The sequence below is a fragment of the Mercenaria mercenaria genome, chromosome 11 (assembly GCF_021730395.1).
Source record: "Mercenaria mercenaria strain notata chromosome 11, MADL_Memer_1, whole genome shotgun sequence".
In the NCBI taxonomy this organism is placed as follows: domain Eukaryota; kingdom Metazoa; phylum Mollusca; class Bivalvia; order Venerida; family Veneridae; genus Mercenaria; species Mercenaria mercenaria.
This window is the reverse complement of record NC_069371.1, coordinates 28,532,409-28,559,037: the sequence shown is the minus strand read 5'-3', so window position 1 is coordinate 28,559,037 and position 26,629 is coordinate 28,532,409. Positions and strand designations below refer to the sequence as shown.

Here is a 26,629-nt window from a genome sequence, read left to right as displayed (position 1 = left end):
GAAGTGAGTTTTGCAAGTTAGTTATGTAAATATGCTTAGGCTGGATATCTTGATTTGCCAATGATTATGTCGTTCAAATATGTGGTATCAAGTATTCACACTTTATTTATTTAAAAATAATATTGCAGAACATTTCTATGTACACAACGGAACAAATAGTCTTACATTTCTGAATATCAATTTCTTTATTGGCTTCACCTTGATTTTCTTCTACGTTGGATCGCAGTTCTCAAGTGCTGTCTTTCCATTCATTCTACAATCTTATTTAAGGCTGCTAACGTACAACATACATTATCTTGCAATTTATTGCGTACCCAGGTATAAGGACACTTGCCGTACCATTATGATCATGATGATACAATGCACTCTTTAGAGATATTGTGATCTTCGTTTACAATGTACTTGAAAAATAGAAATGTGGTTGGATTACATATTTTTATACTTTCCAGTCTGCATGTGCAGTGTCACAATTTATCTATGATAGTTTAAATACTTGTAGTCTGATATTGCGTGGCTTCATTTGAGATAAGGAAGTAAAACAATTTAGGATAAAGCGTTCAGACGGGCTAAACCGTATTGGGACCTCTTGCAAAGCGATGAATTGAGCCGGTGATTCTTGCATTAGTTGCAAGAAATCATAGTATCTAAACGCACGAAGAATAACATGCAATCCATTTTTCAATAGCTTGCTTTAAAATAAGTTTTTATCCAACAGCTTCAGAAAGGAAATATAAATTATCAGGCTATCAGTTTCTTGAAAATCTCAAGGAACAGCCAAAATAACCCGACTCGTTACGTTGTTATGTGCCGTCCGATACAAATGAGCCGTGTCATGAGAAAACCAACATAGTGGTTCCGCGCAGGCTGGTCTGGTCTGGATCCATGCTGTTCGCTTTCAAAGCCTATTGGAATTAGAGAAACTGTAAGCGAACAGCATGGATCCTGACCAGACTGCGCAGATGCGCAGGCTGGTCTGGATCCATGCTGATCGCAAACCCTTTATGTTGATTTTCTCTTGGCACGGCTCAAATACATTTATTTATTAGAATACCATTAAATCAAGAAAAGTATCTCATAGCCGTGTCGATTAGGGGTTGATATTTACCATCGAAAAGGGAAGATTTTATTTATAATTTGAAATTCTGAAAGACTTCTTCAAACTAGGCCATTTTGTTTATGTTTTTCATGACGCCAGATAACGTGTTCAGTCTTACGGAAAATGTCGCCCTCAACATAATTGCACTGGTGTTGTTTATACGAAAATAAACATTTTGTTATACTTCTGTACAAAACATTTATTGAAAGGAAATGTATTGTGTTGGAATTATTTTGAAAGTTCGTGTTATTAGTAATTAAGTAATAATTTCCATTACGAAGTGCAGCAAAGATTTTTTTTTGATTCTCTGCAGGTTTCTGAAGATTGGAGTGTTTGCTGGTGTGGTTGCTTATATTGTCATCGACATCGCAATAGACCACCCACAGAATCTAATATCTGTCGCTGGACTTGTACTTTATATTATCATTTTCTACATAACGTCAGTCAATCCGGCCAGGGTAAGAATTCAATACTGTATGTGTATCTAAACTAAGCCAAATACTACTGATCTCTTGTTATCGGGTAACTGCCGTCAATGTCTTGTCGTCTGCGAATACGGCTTCTATTGCAAACTTGTATTTATAGACACTCCAGTACTTTCGCTTCAAAAGAAAACCAATCAAAAATTAAATGAGCCGTGCCATGAGAAAACCAACATAGTGGGTTTGCGACCAGCATGGATCCAGACCAGCCTGCGCATCCGCGCAGTCTGGTCAGGATCCATGCTGTTCGCTAACAGTTTCTCCAATTCCAATAGGCTTTAAAAGCGAACAGCATGGAGCCTGACCAGACTGCGCGGATGCGCAGGCTGGTCTGGATCCATGCTGGTCGCACACCCACTATGTTGGTTTTCTCATGGCGCGGCTCAAATGTATCAGCGTAATACGGAGATTCGTTCCATTGCTTGACAAAATTTTATCATGAGGGCCCAAAACTGTTAATGTTTAAAAGTTTTATTGTGGTCACCATACCAGCCTTATTTTTGTATCAGCGGTATAAAATTGTTATATATTTTGTTTGTTTTCCCCCAACGAATTTCAGCCAAATTACAATTCTCTTGATTTAAAAACCAGCCGAATCGACCTGAAATTTGGTACATAAAGCACAACACGGAAATTATTTGACTATAAATTGTTTTCAAGAGCTAACATAAGGACATTTTACTACACGCAGCAAGATATCAGATTTGTGCTTTTTTTCTTATTTTTAAGCAATATAGACAGGTACCGATAAAACTATGATTTTGCTGAAGGTATATGTTGCACTTTTGGTTTGTTTGTTTGTTTTGGGTTTAACGTCGTTTTTCAACAGTATTTCAGTTATGTAACGGCGGGCATTTAAACTAATCAATGTTCCTGGATTCTGTACCAGCACAAACCTGTTCTCCGCAAGTAACTGCCAATTTTCCCGCATGAATCAGAGGGTACGAATGATTTCAGACACATTGTCTGTTATGAATATACGCCCTACCCGAGGATCGAACTCACGACCCCTCGATCCGTAGATCTGCGCTCTCCCTATTGACTAAGCGGTCGGGTTATGGGCCATCCATGTCTTTTAACATTCTATAATAGTTATTCATGTATTTCTCGAGGTGGCGTAAACATTTCAGGTAACTGGATCTTTACATTAAACTGTCTATTGTGGTTAGAGGAAGAAATTTAAGGCTGTTTCCATTCGGTATCCTGACAGTTAAACTATTACCAAGAGATTGCGGTATATAGACACTCGCACTGTTAGTTAGGACATTCCAATTCAGCTCGCCCGTTTACTTAACATTTTTGTTGATTGAATGACACAATTTATATAATTTATATATATGTGTGCAGAATTGAAAAAAAGTGGAACAATGATACAATTCCTTACAGGTGAACTGGCACACTGTTTTCTGGGGAATTGCTTTACAATACGTATTTGCACTTATGATATTGCGGACACAATGGGGTTATGACATGTTTAAATGGCTTGGAGATCGTGTCACAGAATTTCTGGAGTATGTGATGGCTGGGGTGATATTCGTCTTTGGTACTTCATGGGGCGATCACTTCTTTGCATTCAAGGTAAAGTAATTGTCTATGTTTTGTTTGGAGATCATACCTTTTTCAGCAGCACTTTAATTATGTAAATTAGTGAAATATTAAACAAACTAGTATTCCTGGGTCCTGTACCAATACTGAACTTATTCGCCACTGGTAATATACAACTTTTCTTCATGAATCAAAGGAGGTGTACGAATGACTTTCAACACACGCTTTTCTTTGAAATCGCCATCGAGAACATTCGCTACACACGGAGGATGAACATACTGGTTTTTAGGCATGCGCTTGAATACTTGGCTAAACGGGCAAGTTCTGGTAGAGCAGTAGACGAATAAGTTAAGAAGCTTTTTGTTGTTTGAGCCGATACAAAATAGTTCCATATTTTGAATACGAGTGGGTTGAAAGTGTTCCTACTGTAAAAGAATGCAGGGCACTTGACATACCATCAACTTGTTTTTAATTAGAAGTAAGTTCAAACAATCAATTCACAGATTTGTTGATAATTTGAACTGTCAGTTTCAATATGGATATTAGTATAGTTGTGCAAAGATACAATCATTCGACAAAAGTGGGAATGGACAACATATGGTAAACACAAGGTATACCTATTTCAGCAGAATAAACAAAATTCTGATGTAAAATACTAGCATGTATACACTGTGACTTTCTGTGTTTTAATTTTTAATTTAACTTTTCATTTGTTTTAGGTGTTGTCTATCGTTATATTCTTCTTCACGTTTATCAACATCATGTATTACCTCGGAGTAATGCAAGCCATCATTAAAGTACTCGGAAGATTTCTTGCTTTCTGTATGGGAACAACCCCTGCCGAGTCCATTAATGCTGCAGCCAATATTTTTGTTTCCATGGTAAGTAATAAACTTATTATTCCTTCTAATATTCTGTTATCATTTTTGCAAAATATTTACAAAAACGTTTCCGTGGCCGTGGATTGACACGTAAGAGTGTTGGTTGATTTTATCAGTAACGTTCCATATATACACTAATTTTGACTATAAACATGTGCTTCTTTATTTGTATGATATCAAACTGAAACTGTCCAGACTGATACATGTATGTACTATTTTGTCAGTTAAACCTGAACACTTTTGCCGGTTATTGCCATGTTTGCATCTATACCTGTCAGATATTTTTAGAATTGGTACTATCTTTTGTACAGAATACAAGAACGACTGCCAGGCTAATTGAACACCCTTTAGTAATTCTGTTACATCGTATTTCCTTTGTTTTGATCATTTAATACACATCAAGAAGTGATAAGTTTACATTGCTCATTAATGTAGATACATGCTAATCATGTAGACTGGATTACATCACAGTTTGTATATGTCAGATTACAGCTCCATTATTGATCAGACATTGTGTAACAGAAATGACAAACTCTGAATTACATTCAGTAATGACTAACGGTTTTGCAACAATAGCTGGGGGAACTCTCGGTATTTATATAACATTTGGGGTAAGATTTTAGTTGCCAGAAAATTCCCTTGCCAGCCCCCTCTTTCTAAGAAAATTCCATTGCCAGGCCCCTCGTTGCAAGAAATTTCCCTCGCCAGGTCCCGCTTCATCGATTCTAGAATATAAGGTCGAGCAGAACAGTAAGAAATTATATCTGGATCGAATGCTGTTGACTTTCGACATCCCGTATGAAACTACACTAAGAAATATGTAGAGGCGAGTGAACCTAAAAGTTTGCCCTATTTTATTGTAAACTGAAACTCTGTTTTCTCTAGTATAGTTCGTCCAGGGTTTCTCTCTTTTTAAGGTAGTGGACCCGCAAAGACAATCGGCAAATTACGTACAACTATTCTCCGACATTCTCCGGATTTTACGGAAAGTCATGTACGTGTTGAGCTACTGAAAGTCGAAGAATGCCGATTTGCCGCCTAACGCGAATACGTAATCACAAGAAAATGTCCGAGTGTTATACGGGTACACTACCTTAAAAGTTAAGCTGCTGACAAAGAGATATCCGAAGTACTTCCTGCTACTATAACCAGAAACTATTTGTTTTCCTCTGCTTTTATAGACAGAATCACCGTTGATGATACGGCCTTTCCTTAAAGACATGACACGATCAGAGCTTCATGCTGTTATGACAGGCGGATTTGCTACAATCGCTGGTAGTGTGTTAGGCGCTTATATATCATTTGGTGTGAGTTGTGCTACATGTCTCATTTTATACTACCGTGAATCCATTCATTGTCTCAGTGTTACATACCGATATAGTTTCCGTCCTTGCAATGAATTTGGATGTACTGTATATTTAAAGTTCATTCATAAATGTGAATCATATGTTGTATTCAAAAAAAGCTCTTTTCAAAATCAATCACTGTTTGATGACTAATAAACGCGATTTTATAATTCAGGAGTGTTTAATACCTAGACCAGATGTTATAAAAACTTAACAGTGACAAATAATAAAGATTATTCAAAACACTTGAAAGTGTAAATGTGGCATTTTAATGTCATTTGTTTTACAAACCCAGTACTTTAACATCGGAGTCAGATTTGATAACTATATGTTGTTTCTAGGTTCCAGCAAACCATCTTCTTTCTGCAAGTGTGATGAGCGCCCCAGCAGCTCTTGCTATATCTAAACTGTCGTACCCTGAGACACAGAAAACTAAAGCATCCAATAATGATTTTTCAAAAATGGAAAAATCGTATGTTTTTGCCAACTTCTTTTCTTTTAATGTAGGAATAATGTTCAGCCTTTATAAAGAAATGATTGTTTAACCTTTGGCCTGCTAAATTTCTAAAATGGACTGGTCCATCATTCAATTTGGGCATTATCATTTATTTTTCAAAGGGGTGTTAACTGAAAATTTACTGACTGAAAAGCGAAGCTGATCTTGGTCTGCACTGGTCGCATAGGCACATCCACTTGCCACCAGCAGGCTAAAGGTTAATGTATCGTCAGTTTTACAGCTTTTGTGCAAATTGGTGTTTATCATTTTTGTTCAACTAAAAATATGACCTAGACATACAATAAAACATGTTACTAAGAAAAAATAATATTGTATTGCAAAAGATAAATGAGAGATGAAAGAGATATTTTTGTTTAAGAAGCAGCTTGCAATTCCATACTTCGAAAATTTTATATTATGAAATAAAAGTTTCTGAGTTTTAGATTATGTTATACTTTAAGAGTATCAGATAACACACACACACACGCATCAGAGGAATGGTGTGTAATAAGAAAAAGTATACTTCTATTTACCAAAACTCTATCAATTTTACAAATTGTTTACGTCATGTAGAAATATGAATACTAAAAACTATTATACATGAAAGCAAGCACATATTTTCATAGCATATGTATTAATATAAAATTCCAGACCAGAACACAATATAATTGAGGCAGCGTCGAATGGAGCAACTTCGAGTATAAAGATTATAGGTGCCATAGCTGTAAATGTGATTGCGTTTTTGTCCTTGTTAGCGTTTCTTAACGCTACGTTAACGTGGTTTGGTGACAGAGTTGGAATAGAAGGCTTTACATTCGAGGTAAAAATATAGTTGTTTGAATAGATAGTTAACAGTACAATAATATCAATGTATGTCATTTACTATGACAATGTGTTTAAACTTGTACAGTGTCAATAGTATTATTCTACATGCACTCTTTTTAAACGTAGACGTTGCTATATACTTGCTTAAAGGTATCCCTCTCCCCACTCTTACCTGACGAGAATAGGGTTCCACTATGCCTATCAACCTAAATGCCTTATTAACCCGGTACAAAATCAGCATCAGTAGCACACTCTGCATCATACATAAAGTATAAAAAGGTTTGGAAACTATCCTGTTATGAATATTGTTTCCGCATTATAATGGTTAGTTTCAGTAGAAAAGTGTACATGCCATTGTTCTGTACTTCTGGACATTTCGATGGTACACTAAATACACAATTCGTTTTGTGATCGACACCTACTAATAAAGCTATCCTGCATAAGACAAACATGTTCGAATATACATTATGAACAGTTTTTTGGGCAGCTAATTTTTTACATTTTCAGTACATCTGTTCGTATGTGTTATATCCAGTTGCTTACTTTATGGGAGTGGAAACGGGTGATTGCAGGAAGGTCGCTGAACTTGTCGGTATGTAAAATCCGTATGACTTGTTCAATATAGATGACTATATTCATCATATAACAGATAGTCAAAACTGTTGCCTCAGATCCGAAGGATAAACGGATAACAGTTTTGACTATTGACGGGCAAGAATCAGTAAGTATTTTTATGCCCTCGGAAATCAATGTTATTTTAATTTTTTGACCTACTAGATCGTTACACGTGTTGAATATTGACCGGTTATGTAGCACAAATTATGGACCGTCAACTTTTGTAACGAATCATGCAATAATTAAAGTTAACACACGCAAACAAAAGAAATGTGCATTAACTACACTGACTTTAGGTGCCTTACACTTTGTATATCATTGAGAAATTTTTAATGTCTTAGTGCGTAGAAAGCCATTTTACCATTTATACAAAGCAAATTCTCCTGTTATCTAACATTCCGCAGTTGCTCCGATATGTTTAGTTTCTGTTATCTTTCAAATTTAAAAGTATTAGAGTTCAGGTTTATAATATAATGTAAATACTATTTATTAGACATTTGTTATATATGGATGAACTGGGACAATGCTTTCAACTCTCGGCATTCTGAGTATATGAATAGCTCTGCAACTTGCTATCCGCCTTAGTTTATACTACTTTATTTTAGCTCGATTGTGATGAAAGCTTCAATCTTATTTGAACCACTCTCGAGCCCGCTTCCTGGAAAAACCAGTACTGGTGTCATATGAAAAGTCACGGTCGTGACCCCAGTGGGGCTCGAACCCACAACCCCAGGGTTGAGCGGCCGCCACCTTAACCACTAGACCACCGCTCCCCTTATCCGCCTTTTTAAGTATATTACAAGCGAGCTACTAAAGACGCAGTCTGAATAGCTAAGTTATATGAGCCGTGCCATGAGAAAACCAACATAGTGGGTTTGCGACCAGCATGGATCCAGTCCAGCCTGCGCATCCGCGCAGTCTGGTCAGGATCCATGCTGTTCGCTAACAGTTTCTCCAATTCCAGTAGGCTTCAAAAGCGAACAGCATGGATCCTGACCAGACTGCGCGGATGCGCAGGCTGGTCTGGATCCATGCTGGTCGCAAACCCATTATGTTGGTTTTCCCATGGCGCGGCTCATTATGTTATAATCCATTCGTTAACTATATAAAATGTTACACTGAATAAATGCGTATTTCAATGAAAACAGTTCAAATAATTAGTTACACTAATGGTAGGTTTTTGGTACCAATCAGGTTCGTGTCGCCTCGTCTACAACAACACGAAATCTTGCCAACATTAAGCAATGCGTTAAATTACTGCAAAATGGAACGTCTCCATCAATCCAACCTGAATCGAAGATCATTTTTTGCTGTCACCCTTGAACGTTTTCTCTTCAACGGTCGTGGATTATGAGCTATGCACTTTCCATAACAAACTTTCTTCACGTGACCGAGAATATCCATTAATATGCTGTGCCAGTGTGGTCGAGGTTTTGGATGTGTGTGTGCCAGTCTGTATAAGCTTTGCATCAGATAGGACATTTTATCTATTTTCTAAGAAACGTTCTGCTACGATCTAGGGTAGAACTTAACATAAGGTTGGTCAAGAGTTCAACAGCGAACGGCTTGAAAAGCAATATAGCCGATACGCAGTTCGCTCAGTGTAACTGAATATGACAAAATCTTCTTCAAATTATTTAATCGTGTTAATTGACATCATGGCAACATATAACTGAGCGCTGTACCGGCGCCGAGATTTTTTTATTAAAACTTTTATATAACAGACAAAGACATTTCAAGATCGAAATTATATAACAGAACTGTATTACACTTCATACACATATACTGAACTTTCAGAACAATTCATTAGACGTCTACGCAATTATTACTGAATCCGCGGGACGTATAACTTGTTCGCCATGTCTTAATATAATAAAACGGTATTAAAACACGGTTGACGACACACGGACATATCTGTGGGGCCTTACATGCGTCAATATATAGATAGCGCTGCCATGGTCCATCCGCTTTTTGATATAAACGAAATAATATAGTATAGCAAAACCATGTTTTAATATATCAAAACCCTCCTAATCGGCAATACGCTGCATAGAATAATTTAGTCGGGCTACCCACCAGCTGTTACAGTTTAAATAAATTGAAACATGGTTCAGCTATATAGTATTTAAGAAATAATTCATAGCAAAAGAGTGTTTTAACACTATTTATGCACGATGGGTGGTTATACGTCGGGCGTAATAATTTCACGAGGGCGCAGCCCGAGTGAAATTATTTGTACGACGTATTACCCCACGAATGTACAAATAGTGTTAAAACACGATCATTTTGCTATACATTATTTCCATTCTAATATGCCCATAATCTAAAACAGTAGATAAAATATATTAGCGCTCTTTCTTGGTCGTAAGTAGGCGTAAGTGTGTTTTAACAGAGACATGCATATTAGAGTCTTAAATAAACAGTATGGTGATGAATGATTATATTTATGTTTTAGGAGTGAAAACCTTTACAAACGAGTTTATTGCATATGGCAACCTGAAAGTATTGATACAGAACAGAAAAGATCTCGGCAACTATACCGATTATTTCAACACAACCGAATGGTTTTGGGAAAACGATAATGTTATTTTGAACATAACAGGACAAGTGTTAGAGGGAGGTTTTATAACTGTAAGTTTCCAAGCATTTTACAGTTTACAGAGAAGTTACCTAAAGGTGACTGGATGCTAAATTACCCTTAGGTCATTGAAACGTACATCGATCGCAGTGGTATGCTGTACTGATCGACAATATATAACAAAGAACATGACCCGACTTTGTCTGAAAGTTAGAATTTATAATTGCAAGTGTTCAAGGTTTTCATAACCTTTTATAGCTTATCTTTACTAAAAGCATTTCAAGGAGCTGTCCGTAGCTACAGAATGAATATTCACGCAAAGATGCATTACTCTCTGTGCTGTTAGGAATATTCAACAAATTCTGTCATTGGTCTTGTCAGTCAGATCAAGACAATTTTCACGTCGTCCCTTCTAACAATTCACCCTGCACAGAAACACACTTTTGGGATCTTTCTAGTCCCCCTTGATATACTGTTCAGAACAAAGGGCACTTCTAGTAGCAGAGGGAAATATGCAAAACTCACAGGGACTTAGGTCATGGGGATAGATTGGTTGCATGTCCTGAATTACCTTTTCTTGTTCTAAGAAAGACTGTAAAAATGACTTTTGTGGACGGATACATTGTCACGGATAAGCTGTATGCCTTTCAAATCTTTACTTAGGCGTTTATATTGACAGAATTTTTGATAGTTTTAAGTAATTTATTTTTTTACAGAACAAGCCCCTGCTGGTTTAACACTTGCATTTATACAGCGGAGCCACTAGAATGAAAGAAAAGGGCATATAAAACCTTCTTGACCTTTTGTCCTTTTTGCAATGACCGGCCTTGCCGTACCTTTACTCAGCAATTGTTTGTAATTTATGCGTCGGTTGGGCTCAAAATAATAAACCCAAGTTTCAGCTTGGCGAGCATTTTATATTTTTGGAGCATTTTTTGCGTAATCTAAACGCTTGGACTTTCGGTCTGGCGACAGCAAATGCGGAGATCCATCTAGTACAAACGTTTCAAACGGTCAGTCAGAATATGATGAAAGGTCCCTTATAGTGTGCTTATAGTGTGATCTATTTAGGAAATAGTAAATTGACCATTTTCTTCTACAATACCCCTATCAGCCACGATGTTTTTCTTTATTGTTGCAACAGCATGCCTGCTTGGACGGTTACTGTCTTGACATCTATTTCTACAACGCACCCCCACTCACCACCGCACCCCCACCCCCCCACACACCCCTCTTTTCCGCTCCCACAACCCTTAAAATCTTACCCAACGAAAAACTATTCGTACCGTCACTACAAAACTACCATGGGCACGGCACAATTCAGAAAATATCTCTTAAAGAAACCTGCGCTTTAAGGTTTAGGAGTATATCACCAAAACACAGAAATTTTTGATAAACGAACAACATCGTTACCAATGTTTTACCTGACCATTACATGTCCTGCCGTACTGTCCCGTACTTAAAATATTCTGAAAAAGTTGTCCCCCTTTGAAAATGAATGCCACTTGTAAAGAAATAAAAATAAACAATTGCCAAAAAAAAGTTCCACCTAATTATGTGAAATTTCAACACTCGCACGCTTTTGCAAATGCATCACAACAAACATGTGTAACAGTTCTTTGAAAATGGTGAGTTTTTAAAGGCGTTTGACTGTCCGGAAGTGGGGCCCCTTTCGGCAGTCCTTTTCCGGAATTCGATGTTTATATCAGTATACTGACACTTGTTTTGTAGTTTTTGTAATGATAGCGTGTATATTACTCTACAAAACAAGTGTCAGTATACTGATATAAACATCGAATTCCGGAAAAGGACTGCCGAAAGGGGCCCCACTTCCACAGGCACCCGTATCGGACCTGGGACAAAGAATATGGCCTTGTTTTCATCCTAAATGAGTTCAACATGAAAAATATGTAATGAAATATGACCCCCCTACAAATAATACATATGTCTACTGAAGGCCAGAAACTCGAGAATCGAGCCTGCGAGCAATGGGTTCACTTCCCGGGCCGTTGTGAAATAAATTCTCTAGACATTTGAACAAACTACCTATCACTATTTCACATGTATATTTATCTACAAAATGAGACCAACCCCAAGTCTCTAGCCCTCCCCGTTCATGAAATATCTATCAGAAAACGAGTGACTTTCTGCTGCAAGTTCCAGGTGGATAGAAATGTGGCACAACGAAACGGTACGAAATCACGGACTAAAAGATGCTTGTCAGCCTAGCAAGGGTCAAATTCATTTGCCATTAAGGTATTAGGTCACTAATAGTAATGTTTACAAAATGGCATTTGCTTGGTATATTCTGAAAGGTAACCGTGTTTTGCACTATTTTGCAAATTTTAAACAACTTTTACCGTGCCGTTTTTTATAAATTTTGAATAACTTATGGTATCTCCTCAAGATCTAGTAGAGACAAATTTCAAAGTGATAGCCACTATCCAAAACGTTTGCAGAGAACTCATTTCACCATTAATTTCAATAGAAGAATCATCAAACTATTGGTAAACAATTATAAAACACAAAATAAAAATGTCAATATCATTTTTTCTATGGTGCCTGAAGTAAACGGATTTAATGAGACAGAATTCATACTTCAACATTGAAAAAATAAGGTCGAATGATGTGTTTCTGTTTAGAATTTTGCTTACTCCATTTAAAAATAACCTTAGGGAAGACGTAAAACCTACCTAAATTTCTTCCACAATATATAATCTAAGAGTGAAAGCAAATAGGAACTTTCACCGGCGTAACTATTTTTAAAGATGTGTAACTCTACCATTCTGTTTAAGTAGTAAAGTCCTCTTGACACCAAAAAATCGTTAAAGATTCATCTTTTCCATTTTTGTACAAAAATCAATAATAAGTCTTGAAAGAATAAAAACTTACTAGTAAAAAAGGAAAATAAAGAAAAAAAATTTGGTCCCAGTAGGGCTTGACCTACGCCCCTAAGAATTGCAGTAAAGTGGTTTATAGTTTGGAATTAATACTCTTTCAAAAGAGTTCTCTATTAGTGACCTAATACCTTAAAACAAGTATTACTAATATGTAAATCATGGCCCCTCACCACGTCAGTAGCATCTACTATACGTGATATTTACTTTTTTATTTTTCCGTCGGTTTTTCAATTGTATTTTCCGCCATTGAAACCGATACGATAATATCCGAGTAATTTGCACGAACGTGCGATTCTGTCGGAGTGTGTCGCTATTGCCAATCAAATTGCGTTTAAAATTACTAACGAATTGTTCAAGCGTAGCATTCATTAAGACCCTGGAAAATTTGAAACGCCAATATCGGGTTGAGATGCAATGACGATTGTGAGTGGCCCTAGTTTATGTATTTATTTATACTATTTAGTATTTTTTATTGAATTTGAGCCGTACTCGGCGGACAACCATACTTTACTCTATGTTTACGTACCGATTCTTTGTGCCGCATTTTTATCTACCAGGGACTTTCAGCAGGAAATCACTCGTTTCCTGATAGATATTTCAAGAACGGGAAGGGCTAGAGACTTGGGTCGGTTTCATTTTGTAGCTAAATGTATACAGGAAAAAGGGATAGGAAGTTTGTTTAATTGTCTTAAGAATTTATTTCACAACGGCCCGGGAAGTGAACCCATTGCTCGCAGGCTCGATTCTCAAGATTCTGGCCTTCAGTAGACGTATGTATCATTTGTAGGGGGGTCATATTTCATTACATATTTTTCATTTTGAACTCATTTAGGGTGAAAACAAGGCCATATTCTTTGTCCCAGGTCCGATACTGGTGCCTGTGCCCACTTCCGGACAGTCAAACGCCTTTAAAATCTCACCATTTTCAAGGAACTGTTACACATGTTCGTTTTGATGCATTGCAATAGCGTACGAGTGTTGAAATTTCACATAACTAGGTGGAACACGGTTTTCAGCAATTGTTTATTTTTATTTCTTTACAAATGGCATTCATTTTCAAAGGGGGACAACTTTTTCAGAATATTTTAAGTACGGGACAGTACGGCAGAACATGTAAAGGTCAGGTTAAATATTGGTAACGATGTTGTTTGTTTATAAAATATTTCTGTGTTTTGGTGATATACTCCTAAGCATTAATGTAAGCCGTGATTTCTATTTTTTCATCACATTTCATTGTAGCATTGAAATACAACTACTTTATACGAGTGTTTATTATTCAGCAATAGATATAGTTCGGTTTCGAGGTCAGCGATGTTTTTGTACTTTTGTCAATGGGATGGTCCGTTATTTAGGTAATGTTATTGAGTACGGTAGCGGTTCTTATCTCAATAATAAAGGCAAGGAAAATCATGCTGATTTCCCAAATCGGCAGACGAGTTTTTAAACTGAACTCTCAAACGTAAAAATCAAACTATAGTTTTTATGTTGGGTAAACACCTGTTATCAAGTACACAAAACGCTTGTACTGTTATGTACAATGGTTTTTACGAAAGACCATTTGCGACAGAATTTGACGTAGTGTAGCAATGACACATCAAAAAGAAAACTTTTCTAGACTTAAAATGTTGAAGAAAACTTGCAATAATGCAGCTAAGAATTCCAAATGTAGGTGATTTAACCTTTTTTTGTTGTCATTGCAGGAAAAATCTGAAATAATTGCCACATATGCTTTATGTGGTTTTGCAAACTTCGGTTCAATAGGGATCACTTTAGGTGGTCTTGGAGCTCTCGCACCGACCAGAAAATCCGACTTGACGAGGATGGTGGTACGTGCGATGATTTGTGGGAATGTTGCATGCTTTTTGACTGCATGTATTGCAGGTAAGTTGTCGATACCCAATTCGTCCTTTAACCCTTATCATGCTGAACACGACTGATTCTGCCTATGCGAGCAGTGTAGATCATAATCAGCCTGTGCATCCGTACAGTCTGATCAAGATCTGCACTGTTCGCCATTCAGTCAGTATCTTTTTGGAAAGCACCCCTTTTAACAGTTAATTGTACTGTCCAAATTGAAAGATGGACAAATTCATTATAGAAATTTAGCAGGGTAAGGGTTAAAGTAATGGGCTCGTAATTCCGTTCGATCGTGCATTCTCTGGTTGTTATGTGTGATGACCGAAGGATGCCGAAAATACGGAGAAAACAAAACCGCACGGAAATTGCTGACTCTCATTACGGGCCATTTACCTTAAAACAATTAAGTTAAACAGACTTACATTACGAAGTTCTACCCTTTTTTACATTAAGTCACATTTACATCGTACAGACTGATCTTTTCTATATAATTCTGAATTACAAACTAAAATGTTTTATTCTATGCGCAGTTACATAGAAACAAAACGATGAACGTTATACTTTGCTATACTTTCAGGTCTTCTATACAAACCATTTTAATGGAAGGAGGAGAAAATACATAGGTACAACAAAGATAAGCCTGTTTTGTTCGTGAATTTTCTTAACATGTTATATCTGTTGGCCTGTGTTTATAGCACCTGATGTTAGTAATAAAACCCTAGATGAGAGTCAACAACTCTCTGGTTTAACACACATTCTTAGTGCATTTAGCGATCAAAGACTGTATACTGATCGGTTATAATAAACATTTAGTGAAAATAGCGATCATGGACTGAATACAGATCTGGTTTTAATACACATTTTTAATGAATGTTGCGATCATAGTCTGAATACTGATCTGGTTGTAACATATAGTTTTAATGAATGTTGCGATCATAGATTGAATACTGACCTGGTTGTAACATATTGTTTTAGTGAATGTTGCGCTCATAGACTGAATACTGATCTGGTTGTAACATATAGTTTTAGTGAATGTTGCGATCATAGACTGAATGTAGCATATTTTAGTTTTGAATATGATTGCTTTCGCTTTCCTCACAACAAAGAGACCTGTTTTCAAATCAGCACCGAATCACAAGTTTAATATTAACATATTGGTTTCTCCTCTTGCTGCGAGCATTATAAGAGCGCTGTAATCACTACTAGTATCTGGAAGGAAGGTCCAAGATGTGTTCATGGTTTCCACTGCTTACTGCTGCCACATTGATTTGTTATGACATTTTGCCTGTCGCTATATTAGTTAGAGGTTTTATTAGGCAGTTACTTTGTATGTTCGCCCATTTGTAAATACACATTTGGTCATATTTTTTAATTATTTTGATTTTGATAAAAAAGCAGTTGTTTTTAACATGTTTTTCTTTTTAAAAGACGTTATACCGACCCAAATAAATCTACATGTAATATATATTTTCATATTGCATAATGTTACGATTCAGATCTAATGTGTGTCGAAAACGTTGTTTCTTATATTACAAGAATCAAATATATGTAATAAAACGAAGATATACATATAATTTTGCAAATATGATTCTTATTTGATATCCATTATTCCGTTGCTAATTATATATTTGTGTAAGTTTTGTCGTTGTACTTGTTTTATATATCTTAACGCTTCATTCATGTCTCGAATCTTAAAATTATCAAAACAGAAAGAGACATGTAAATGATCCATTAATAAAAAAGTATTGATAGATATTTCATGTATGAACTGTAATGGACAGGTACATGTATATAAAATCATTTACCTGTACATAACCAGTAAAGGTTGTCTTTTAATGCAGATGATATATCACACTGCTGTTTTTATATAAATACTGCTCAAACTTCACCCAAAATTTTCATTTTAATGCTTCCATGGAACTGTGCATGGAGCATATAGTTGCCGCCTTGTCCGTCTGTCCCTCAAGAAAACTCCTCCCAAAGTTTTCTAGGGTTTTGGTCCAAACTTACAGAAATGAGTTGCTATGATGTGAACTTGAACATATTGTCCGGACATGAATGTACTATCATCCTACAGTTTTCAAGGGATCAGACCAGAATTTATTAAAATATATTATTTAGTAGTGAACTTGCGTCTACTGGCAGGTCATGAATATACCATCCATGTCCCTCTGAAATTGTACATAAACCGTTATATATGCTGATATAAACCTTGTCCTCCAGATAATTTCTCTTACAGTTTTCAAAGGATTTGTCTCAAGCTTACAGAAAAAATATCAATATGAAGTGAATTCACGAACTCTTTCAAGACATAAATCTATCATGCCCGGTTATAACTTGTTGCCCTTTAAAGTTTTACAAGATGCAGATAACTACAAATAACCACTGAAGCGGCAATGCCTCTAACAGTTTTTAAGGGATGTGGCCCTAACTTTTAGAAATGTATAACTATGAAGTTAACATGTACAAATTATCAGTTCATATGAATCATGCGAGGTTCAAGAGATATGGCCCATTAAAAGTTTACAAAATGCTATATTATGCTGTATGGATAACTCCTGTAACAGTTTTCAAGGAACCTAGGACAAACATTGAGTTGTTAAAATGTAAACCTGTGCATATTGTCCAGATATGCAAGTGCTATCAACGTATAAACGTTCCTATCCCTAGCAAATGCACCCTACTCGTTTTCACCAAACAACACATACTGTCAGGATATAGATGTACTCCTGCATATCCTGGTATAAAAGCCCCACGCTCCGAATAAGCACGCCCTCCACCTCCTATTTTCTAAATATATATATAGAAAAAAAATTATTGGCGCATATCCTGTCTCGGGGGAGCATATAACAGTATATATGGTAGCTCTTGTTTTTTTTACAGTTCGGAAAACAGTGATGTAGGTTGGTATGTTGCTTGATAAATATGTTTTATATAGTTTTTTGTTGATGTGTTAATTTTTTATCTACGACAATTTTCAACTCTTAGAAATAAACAAGTAAAGTCCTGTTTGCAGTCTTACAATTTCTTGCGCCGCGCACACATTGTATTTATGACAGGAATACGTAAACGTCCCTTTCAAAAAAGGGTTGTCTAATAGTATATTATTCAGTTACAGTTTTGTGAAAACTACAAGTTGCTCCAATTTTATTAGAATAAGAAATGCCTTTCTAGGAATTTGCCTATGTTGTATAAAGCAGAACTATTCATAGCATTGAATGTTACAAACAAAGGAAGTTGAACTTGTTTTAGTATTTGAAAGTCCCGTTTGGTTCTGGGACAACATGTGTATGAAAAGCATTCGAACCAACGTGTACCCTTGTATGATCTAAAGAGGCGACTAATAGAATTGAATGCTTGTCTCTTTGATTCCAGGAGGTGTTAATGTTTTAATTCCATACATCTTATGATTATTTTGGTGTTAATGAGAAGTGAAACTAAACATTTTAGTCCTATTTGACGTCATATAACCTGTACTGTGTTAGAGCGCCAGACGTGTTAATTGTTAAATCTGAAACATTTCGAAAGAAACCTGAAGATTCATATTGATATTGATAATTATGTGCTTATATAATCTTAGCATAATACTGTTCTGCAGAAATTGATGTATTATGTTGGAATGTATATTTCTAACTGTCAAAATGGTATTTTAATTACGATCAGTCAGCAAATATTGACATGTAAAAATCTTAGAAGATGTCTCTCTTACAGAAATGTATTTGTTATAATGATGTTTGAATAATTTGCATTAAAGTCAACCATTCCAGATCATGTACACGTAACATTTTTTAAAATGTATGCATATATGTTATGGTGTACGAATATTTTACATCAAAGTTAATCCCAGGCCAGATCATGTTCTTGCGTTACATTATAGTTCTGGTTTAAGTATAGTTTGCTTTAAAGTCAACACCATTGCAACGTTAGAAGATAAATTAAGGTTTGTTTCAAATTAGGATCGTAGGCATATTCCTTTACTTACGGTGGGCATTGGTATAAAAGCACCCAGCATGTGCTGCTAACGCTTAGATATAAGATATAATGAAACACTCCGGACAAGGGTACTCACTGATCAACTGCCTCTGGCGGTGCAGTTGCTGTAATTCTCGCCATCATGCCCTTGATTTTCCTTAATAAGTGTTTGCAGTTTTGTCAAAGAAAAGGTGACATGACTTACTGGTTTTAAGGAATCAGTTCACTCATTGTTATTCCTGTTATTCTATAAAAGTTCAATTCAAGCCGGTGCTAAAAGGCGTGAGGGGTGTTGTACTATCCATTTCATCTCATGAACAAACACAAGTTAACCGACTCTGCTATTATTTTGCTTGGTTACGTTCTGTGCTTTCAAATAATATTTTTACAGGTTATGTCCAACGGAACTTCTTATAGATTCAATGCTTTAATATATAATAAAATGTACTTTAAACAAGAAATATCTTTAAAAAATATGATCGGAGCAGCGCAGATGGAAAATTAGTTCTGTACAAATTTGGTACGTGTTTGCCCTTGAAAAGCTTGAATTTGAATGTGTGTTATTATGAAAGGCACGAATAAAGAAATAAGAAAATTATGTCAGAAATTGGAAAATTTGGTAAGAGTTTGAAGGTGAAGGTGACATGTTTATAAATTAATGTGGATGACTTGTGACTGTGTGATTTTCAAAGAGATCCATCAAGAAATGAGTTATAAGCAAGGTTAAATTTTGTGCAAAAACAATTTGCCCCAGATAATATGATCCGAAAATACTTTTTGAATGTCGTACAACTCCACTGGATGAAACAAATTCAAGGCGAGTGGCAACAGTTTGTGATTTCTTGTTTAATTTTATCATTGCCCTGATAACAAACACAACCTGAAGTGGTTAGTTATTTTAAGTTTCAGGAGGTAGTGCAAGATATCTTTCAGATCTACTGCAGAAATGCTGTATTTTGGATTAAAATCAGCTGAAGTGGTTCCTTTCTACAGCTGAACATCAAACGACAAAAATTCTTGCATGCAAATGGCTGAAATTTATTACACACAAGAGAAAGGGTTATCACCGGAAACCCTTCTCTGCCTGACAGACTTGAATCGATTGCGCCTGAAAACTTCACCTGTTAATGTAACATGCAGTATGTGCTGGTTATACGACCGTATACAGCTCTGTAAATAGATAAAATTGGTACTTAAACGGGTTGTATTTATTAGACATAATTATATTTATTTAGACATACCACTATTCTTGCTAAATACACTGACTGACACATACCTTTAAAACTGTAGTCAACAGTGTCAGTCATGATGCCCGCTTTGTCATTTCACTCAGCACTGCACAAAACACGGAGCGAAAAACGCTCCAAGACCGTTGCATATTTTTTCGTATAGATACGTTATCAATCAATCTGATTTCCCAACTTAGTCACTTGGCATAGGCCATTGTAGGTTATGATAGGATAGGATAATATAGCGGGAAAAAGGATTGAAGGAAATGCCTTTTTTGATATTACATGGTTTAATTCAGTAAAAAATATAAGTTAAAAATCTCAACCGGTTTCACCATTAATATGGATCTTCAGGAGAATGTTTATGACGGAAATTGTGGATTTTGTCCTCTTATTTTATGTTTTTCGGTGGTTTACCGAAATATAACGGTGAATTATATCCTGATACACTCACTGGCCACTCAGTGAAAATTATCAAATCTGATACCCGGATTTACGTCAAAAAGTTTACCGAGCGTACTGAAAGCCGGAAACAATATGACGATGACGTCGTTAAAATGACGTCATCTTTGCGATGCTTCCTGATAAAATTTCCCGCAAATTTCGACATTTTATTGAAATAAACACAACAAAAGTAGAGTTTTAGACATAAAATAAACAGAAAAATTGTTGGTATCGATGTAATATCACGATAATTTCACTCGTGAACACCAAAAGTTGTTATTTTCACTCGTGGCTGCGCCACTCGTGAAAATATCACTTTCGGTGCCCACTCGGTGAAATTATAACGTGATATTACACCGAAACCAACAATTATCCTCTATATCTTCTAGAAGGGAACACATATACATTTAGAAACGGTAAATATTTCAAAATAAAATTTTCAGCAACCTGCGAAATCAAGAATGTGGTATATGTAATACGCTGCTCTGGTTGTAAAGAAGATTATATAGGAGAAACCATCAATCTAAGAAACAGAGTAGCACTACATAATCAACATATAAGACAAGCAGACGCGGCAATACTTCCAGTAAGCAGACATATAGCAAACTGTGCAAAAAACTGTACACCGAAATTCAACATATTCCCGGGGCCATTTTACAAGCCAAAAGAAAATAATGATACCCTTCGGAAGATGAAAGAAACATATTTCATCAATCTATTTAAACCGTCTCTCAATGCGAAATAATTATTGCTACTTGTATAAATATTTGCAGAATCTACAAGGACGGAATTTATGCATTATTTCATATTTTTTCAATGATGCTAACGACAATTTAACAATATTCTTCATTTACATAAGCGACGTCATTTTGGTAACGTCGTTGCCTGACGACGACGTCATAAACATTCTCCTGAAGATCCATATTAATGGTGAAACCAGTTGAGATTTTTAACTTATATTTTTACTGAATTAAACCATGTAATATCAAAAAAGGCATTTCCTTCAATCTTTTTTCCCGCTATATATATATATATATATATATATATATATACCCCAACAAATATATCTTGTTATATGAGTAACTCGAGATCAAGTATGGTGATGATTGTTCGATTACGTTAATTACATTATAGAGTATAGAGCGGGAGGCGCTGCCACGATTTTCCATAATCTCCTTACTATATCGCTCGTTTGCTTTAATTAAAGTTATATTTATATATATATATGTTTTACTGTGGCTTGTGAAAAATGGGACGAAGTCATAAATAATAAATTCAAAATTCGATGTTATTGAAATTTCCAAATACAGTTTAACGTCCATTAAGAGACCACATAAAGAAATGGCAAAAAAATCTCTTTAACACCAATGGTCTCCCAACATAATTCGTTCTTAACATCACAAAAAGAAACCAAAATAGTGGTCTCTTAATGTAAGTGGCCTCTTAATAAACGTGGTCTCTCGAGCAAGTTTGACTGTATACAATTATTTAAAAAAAACGTACTTTTGTTTGGCAAAACATCAAGTGTTTCAAAGGTGTTATACGCATGATGGATTACTTACGTGGTACACACACATACATATTTAATATCTAAACAACTCGGGGAATGAAATCATTGCAACACAAATGCATTTTTAATATAATGAGCTATCGCCCCAAGTGATAGACAACGAAATTAGTGAGTGACATCAGGCTTATGGATAATAAGGTATGATAATTTCTTCTTCTTTTTTCTTATATTTTACAACATGATTTAACTGTTAATAATATCCTGGTAAAACATATTAATTTTCCTTTGCACTGAATTACATTGATAACATTGTTTACAAACACTCCATATTAAATACAGGTAGTTTCGGCCCGCCTCGGCGTATTATATGAAAATCTACGATAAAGTCCAAAAATTTCGCTTGTGGAGAAAAGAAACTTGATTAAAAGGTTCCCGCCAAGGAATAGAGTCTTTGCATCGGACCGGCAGCTGTGCTTAATTGTAATATGAAGACACTCTCTCAAGGATAAATTCTCTGTGTCGGTCCAGCTGCAATGCTTTATCGTCATCTGAAGATATATCTTTCAGGAATAAAGTCACTTCGCTGGACCAGCTAAGTAGTTATATATATACCGCTTTTGGCACTTTAACACCCCCCCCCCCTGACCCCTCGTCCCTATTCTATAAGTGCACAATATTGGAATTATTTAACCGTAGGTAGGAAGTGATTATTGTTCATGTTAATTTTATCAGTTTTTGTTGAAACAGTTTATTGAGAATTACGCTGTAATCCATTTGCACTTAATGACCTTAGTATAGAACGTTTCGCAGACGACATATGTGTCAGTTTTTGTTGAAACAGTTTATTGAGAATTACGCTGTAATTCATGAAGGAATGTTAAAACCATTAAACGTATAGATTATAGCTTTGTAATTTGGTGACACACGGTGTGTTTACAATCAATATTATAAGTTAAACAGACGATTTATTGCATTCCTTTTAAGATAAACATATATCGAGGAGTTGTTTATACAACATATTTGATCTTATTTTGAATTAATAACTACATTATTAGTCTTTAAATAATTTTAAATACATTTGATATAGATGAGTTTACAGAATAAAATATATTGTTTGAAAGAAAGAAAATTTACAGATAATGTAAATCCTCACTTTGTTACAACAAAAAACGGGAGGTTAATGATAAAAGCAAAATGTAAATCTTGCGGAAAAACGAAATCAAAATTCGTTAAAAACAAAACTGGAGGTAAATTAGATATCCATAAAGCAATGTTACCTTTGTTACCTAAGAAAGGTTTAACACTTCCAGGATATAATTATTGTGGGCCAGGAAATCCCCTAGATAATGGACCCCCTGTCAATGAACTGGATGCAGTATGTATGGACCATGATTTTTGCTATGACTCAAGACTAAGTAAAAGTGAATGTGACAAAAAAATGCTTTCCAACTTAAATAAAACTAAATCAAAAACATTTGGAGAAAAGATTGCAAAACATTTAGTTGTAAAACCAGCTATCAAAACGAAATACAAACTTGGGTTGGGACAGGAACAACAGTTCCCTATGGGCTTAACGCCCAGACAAAAACGAAAGTCAAAAAACGGGAAAAGGGGGTAGAGTATACCCCCGGAATCACTGCACCAAGCTACCGCTGGAGCGATGAATTAGCAGAAGAATTACACAAACCAATTAAAAGAAAATTTAGGAAACGAAGAGTGATTGTTCATGACATTGATGATACTTGGTCAGCTGATTTAGTTGACATGCAAGCTTTTTCAAAATATAATAAAGGAGTAAAATACTTGTTAACCGTTTTTGATATATTTAGTAAATATGCTTGGGTTATTCCATTAAAGAATAAAACTGGAGAATCTGTTACTGAAGCATTTGAAAAAATAATATTAGAAGGACGGTTACCAGTAAATTTATGGGTAGATGAAGGAAAAGAATTTTATAATAAAAAGTTTGAATCATTTTTGAATAAAAATAAGATTAATATGTATTATACATTTAATGAAGGAAAGGCTGTAGTAATAGAAAGATTTAATAGAAGTTTAAAAAGAATAATGTGTAAATATTTTACAGCAAATAATACTTATACTTATTTAGATAATTTGCAGGATATGGTTGATAAATATAACAAAACGAAACATTCTAGTATAAAAATGACACCAACCGAAGCTAGTAAAAACTTAAATAAAGGTACTGTTTACTTTAATTTATATGGTGATTTAAAAATACCAAAGAGTAAAGCAAAATTTAAAATTGGTGATCGAGTTCGTTTAAGCAAACTTAAAAGACATTTTGAAAAAGGATATACACCAAACTGGACAGAGGAAATATTTATAATTTATAAAATTAATAATACAAATCCCAGAACGTACACTATTAAAGATTTAAATGATGAAATAGTTCAAGGTTCATTTTATGAACAAGAACTTTTACCTACTACACAAGAAGTTTTTAGAATAGAAAAAGTTATTAGACGAGACTATAAGAAAAAACAAGCTTTAGTAAAATGGAAAGGTTATAGTGAAAAATTTAATAGTTGGGTTCCGTTTAGTGAATTGAAAGAAATTTAATTTAGAAATAAAAAGTTTAATTATATAAATGAGCAATAAAAATCTAATTTCTAATAATAATGGAATAGAAACAATAGATCAATTAATTATTCACTTAACTAAACTAACTGCTGCTTACAGAAAAAGTTATAAATTTTGTGGGAGAGTAAGTACTGGGTTATATATTACAGCAGGTGTCTTTGGTTGTTCAGCTGCATTAGCACTTGTTCCAACTATTCCTATATTTGTAGCAGTTGCTGGCGCTGTTCCATCAGTAATTACCATATTTACTAACAGACTAAAACTTGACGACAAGAAATTTATTTTAAAATCACATCACCACAAAATAAAACAACTTATAACAAAAGCACGGATTGGAAAAGTAAATAAAGAAGATCCAAATAAAGTTATTCAGGATATTTTTACAATACTATTAGAAATGCAGAAAGAAAAAAAATTTTCAACACCTCTTGAAATGCATATGAAGGAATTTAAACTTAACGGATATAAAAGTAAAAAAGAAGAAGAGTTGTATTAACTTTAATTAAAGATTTTTTCTATAAGTATTTTATATAAATGAGAAAAATTATATCAGTTGAAGGTAATATTGCATCAGGAAAAAGTACGTTTTTAGATATTATTAAAGAATATAATCCTAATTTTAATATAATTCCAGAACCAATTCACGAATGGCAAAATGTTATGGATCCACTGGCAACCGAAGGTTCCAGCTTCGCAAGTTATAATTCATATAACCTTTTTGAACTTGCTGCTCAAGAACCTTCCAAATATTTATTTCCTTTTCAGTTAACAACTTTAAACAGTCATATAAAAATGTTATCTTCTGCTAAACAGTTTGATGGTGTTTCTGTCCTTGAACGTTGTTATTTAACTAACAGTAACGTTTTTTACAAAACAACATCACGACAATGGTGTTATAAATGACCCCGAGTGGGCAGTATACAATCTTTTCTTAACTGATCATATTATAAAACCATACGGAAAAAATCCAATTGATGGATTTGTTTATGTTAAAACCGACCCAGAAATATGTTTTAAAAGACTCCAAAAAAGAAACAGAACGGAAGAAAACAAAGTTGGTTTAGATTATTTAGAAAAACTACACAAATTACACGAAGAATGGTTAAACAGAATGTTTCAAGAAGGTATTAAAATTTTAACAGTTGATAACAATTTAGAAAAAATGACTTTAAAATCTTATTCAAAAGATATAGATAATATAAACAAATTTCTCAAATCAATATAATTTCATTAGGTGTGTTTTTAAAGATTTTTTTCTATAAGTATATTATATATAGATGGTTAATAGAAAGGTAGATAGAATGATTATGCCAAAATTATCTAGCACTTTAGGAGAAATAATGAATCCAGATGAAAATTCATATAAAAAAGTTCTTAAAAGAAGAAATGTTATTAAATCAAAACTTGATCAAATAGTTAGCGATGAATATAAAAATCATGTCATTGATAAATTACAAAATGTTATAGATCCTTATCTTTTAAAAAATAATTTATTTGAATGGGACTGTGGTTGTCTATTAACTGAAGAAGAAAATGATGAAAGATTATGTGATTGTCCCAGACCAAATAATTATCGAAACAATCCTAAAAAAGTTATTGTAACCGACTGTGATACTAATGAAGAAAAAATATATAGAAGCACTTACAAAGCATCTAAAGAATTTGGTATTAATGCTGGGTTAATAAAAATGTGTTGTGAAGGGACAAACCGAGTAAAATGCGGAATATCAAAAGTTAATGGAAAAAGATATAAATTTAAATATTTTATTTCTTCTTAAAGATAATTTAAAACTTTATTTATTTTATTACTTTTTTTAATTATTTTTTTAATCCTTTTTTGCTTGAAGATTTTTTTTTCTAAATATAATATATAGATGGAAATTGAGAGATCTACAAAACAATATTATAAGAAATTTGAAATTAAAATTACATATAGACAAGATCCAAAGAATCAATTATATTTAACTATAAACGACTCTTATGAAATACTTAAATCTGAACTTAAAACTTTAAAAGGTATAAAAATAAACGTTGTTTTAAAAATAACTTTTGCAAAAAGGATAAAAACTGATACAATATATAAATCAGCTTATTTTCAATCAAAGGCTTTAGAAATTATTAACACAAACGAAATAAAAAAAACTTTACATCAAGCTTTTGATGAAATAATAAATAGAATTGGTAACTGGATTTCTGAAGGAAGCGGCTGGAGAATAGAGTCAGTTGATGCTCATTATATAAATAGATAT

The 26,629-nt window shown here is 34.5% G+C and overlaps 2 protein-coding genes across 3 annotated transcripts in view; both read left to right on the top strand.

Annotated features, from left to right (window-relative positions):
• The window catches only part of LOC123530840 (solute carrier family 28 member 3-like), a 62,362-nt gene extending 44,730 nt beyond the window's left edge, over positions 1-17,632 (top strand). For both annotated transcript variants that reach the window (XM_053517038.1, XM_053517039.1), the window contains exons 5-14: positions 1,410-1,554; positions 2,965-3,156; positions 3,843-4,004; positions 5,186-5,311; positions 5,692-5,822; positions 6,498-6,666; positions 7,179-7,263; positions 9,742-9,917; positions 14,465-14,645; positions 15,199-17,632. In XM_053517038.1, coding sequence (XP_053373013.1) covers positions 1,410-1,554; positions 2,965-3,156; positions 3,843-4,004; positions 5,186-5,311; positions 5,692-5,822; positions 6,498-6,666; positions 7,179-7,263; positions 9,742-9,917; positions 14,465-14,645; positions 15,199-15,221 — 1,390 coding nt within the window. In that variant the 3' untranslated portion in view covers positions 15,222-17,632. The remainder of the gene's footprint in view (positions 1-1,409; positions 1,555-2,964; positions 3,157-3,842; positions 4,005-5,185; positions 5,312-5,691; positions 5,823-6,497; positions 6,667-7,178; positions 7,264-9,741; positions 9,918-14,464; positions 14,646-15,198) is intronic.
• A 4,174-nt stretch (positions 17,633-21,806) lies between these two features.
• Positions 21,807-26,629, top strand: part of LOC123531606 (solute carrier family 28 member 3-like) — a 33,125-nt gene continuing 28,302 nt past the window's right edge. The window contains exon 1 of the mRNA XM_045312716.2: positions 21,807-21,974. Coding sequence (XP_045168651.2) covers positions 21,963-21,974 — 12 coding nt within the window. The 5' untranslated portion in view covers positions 21,807-21,962. The remainder of the gene's footprint in view (positions 21,975-26,629) is intronic.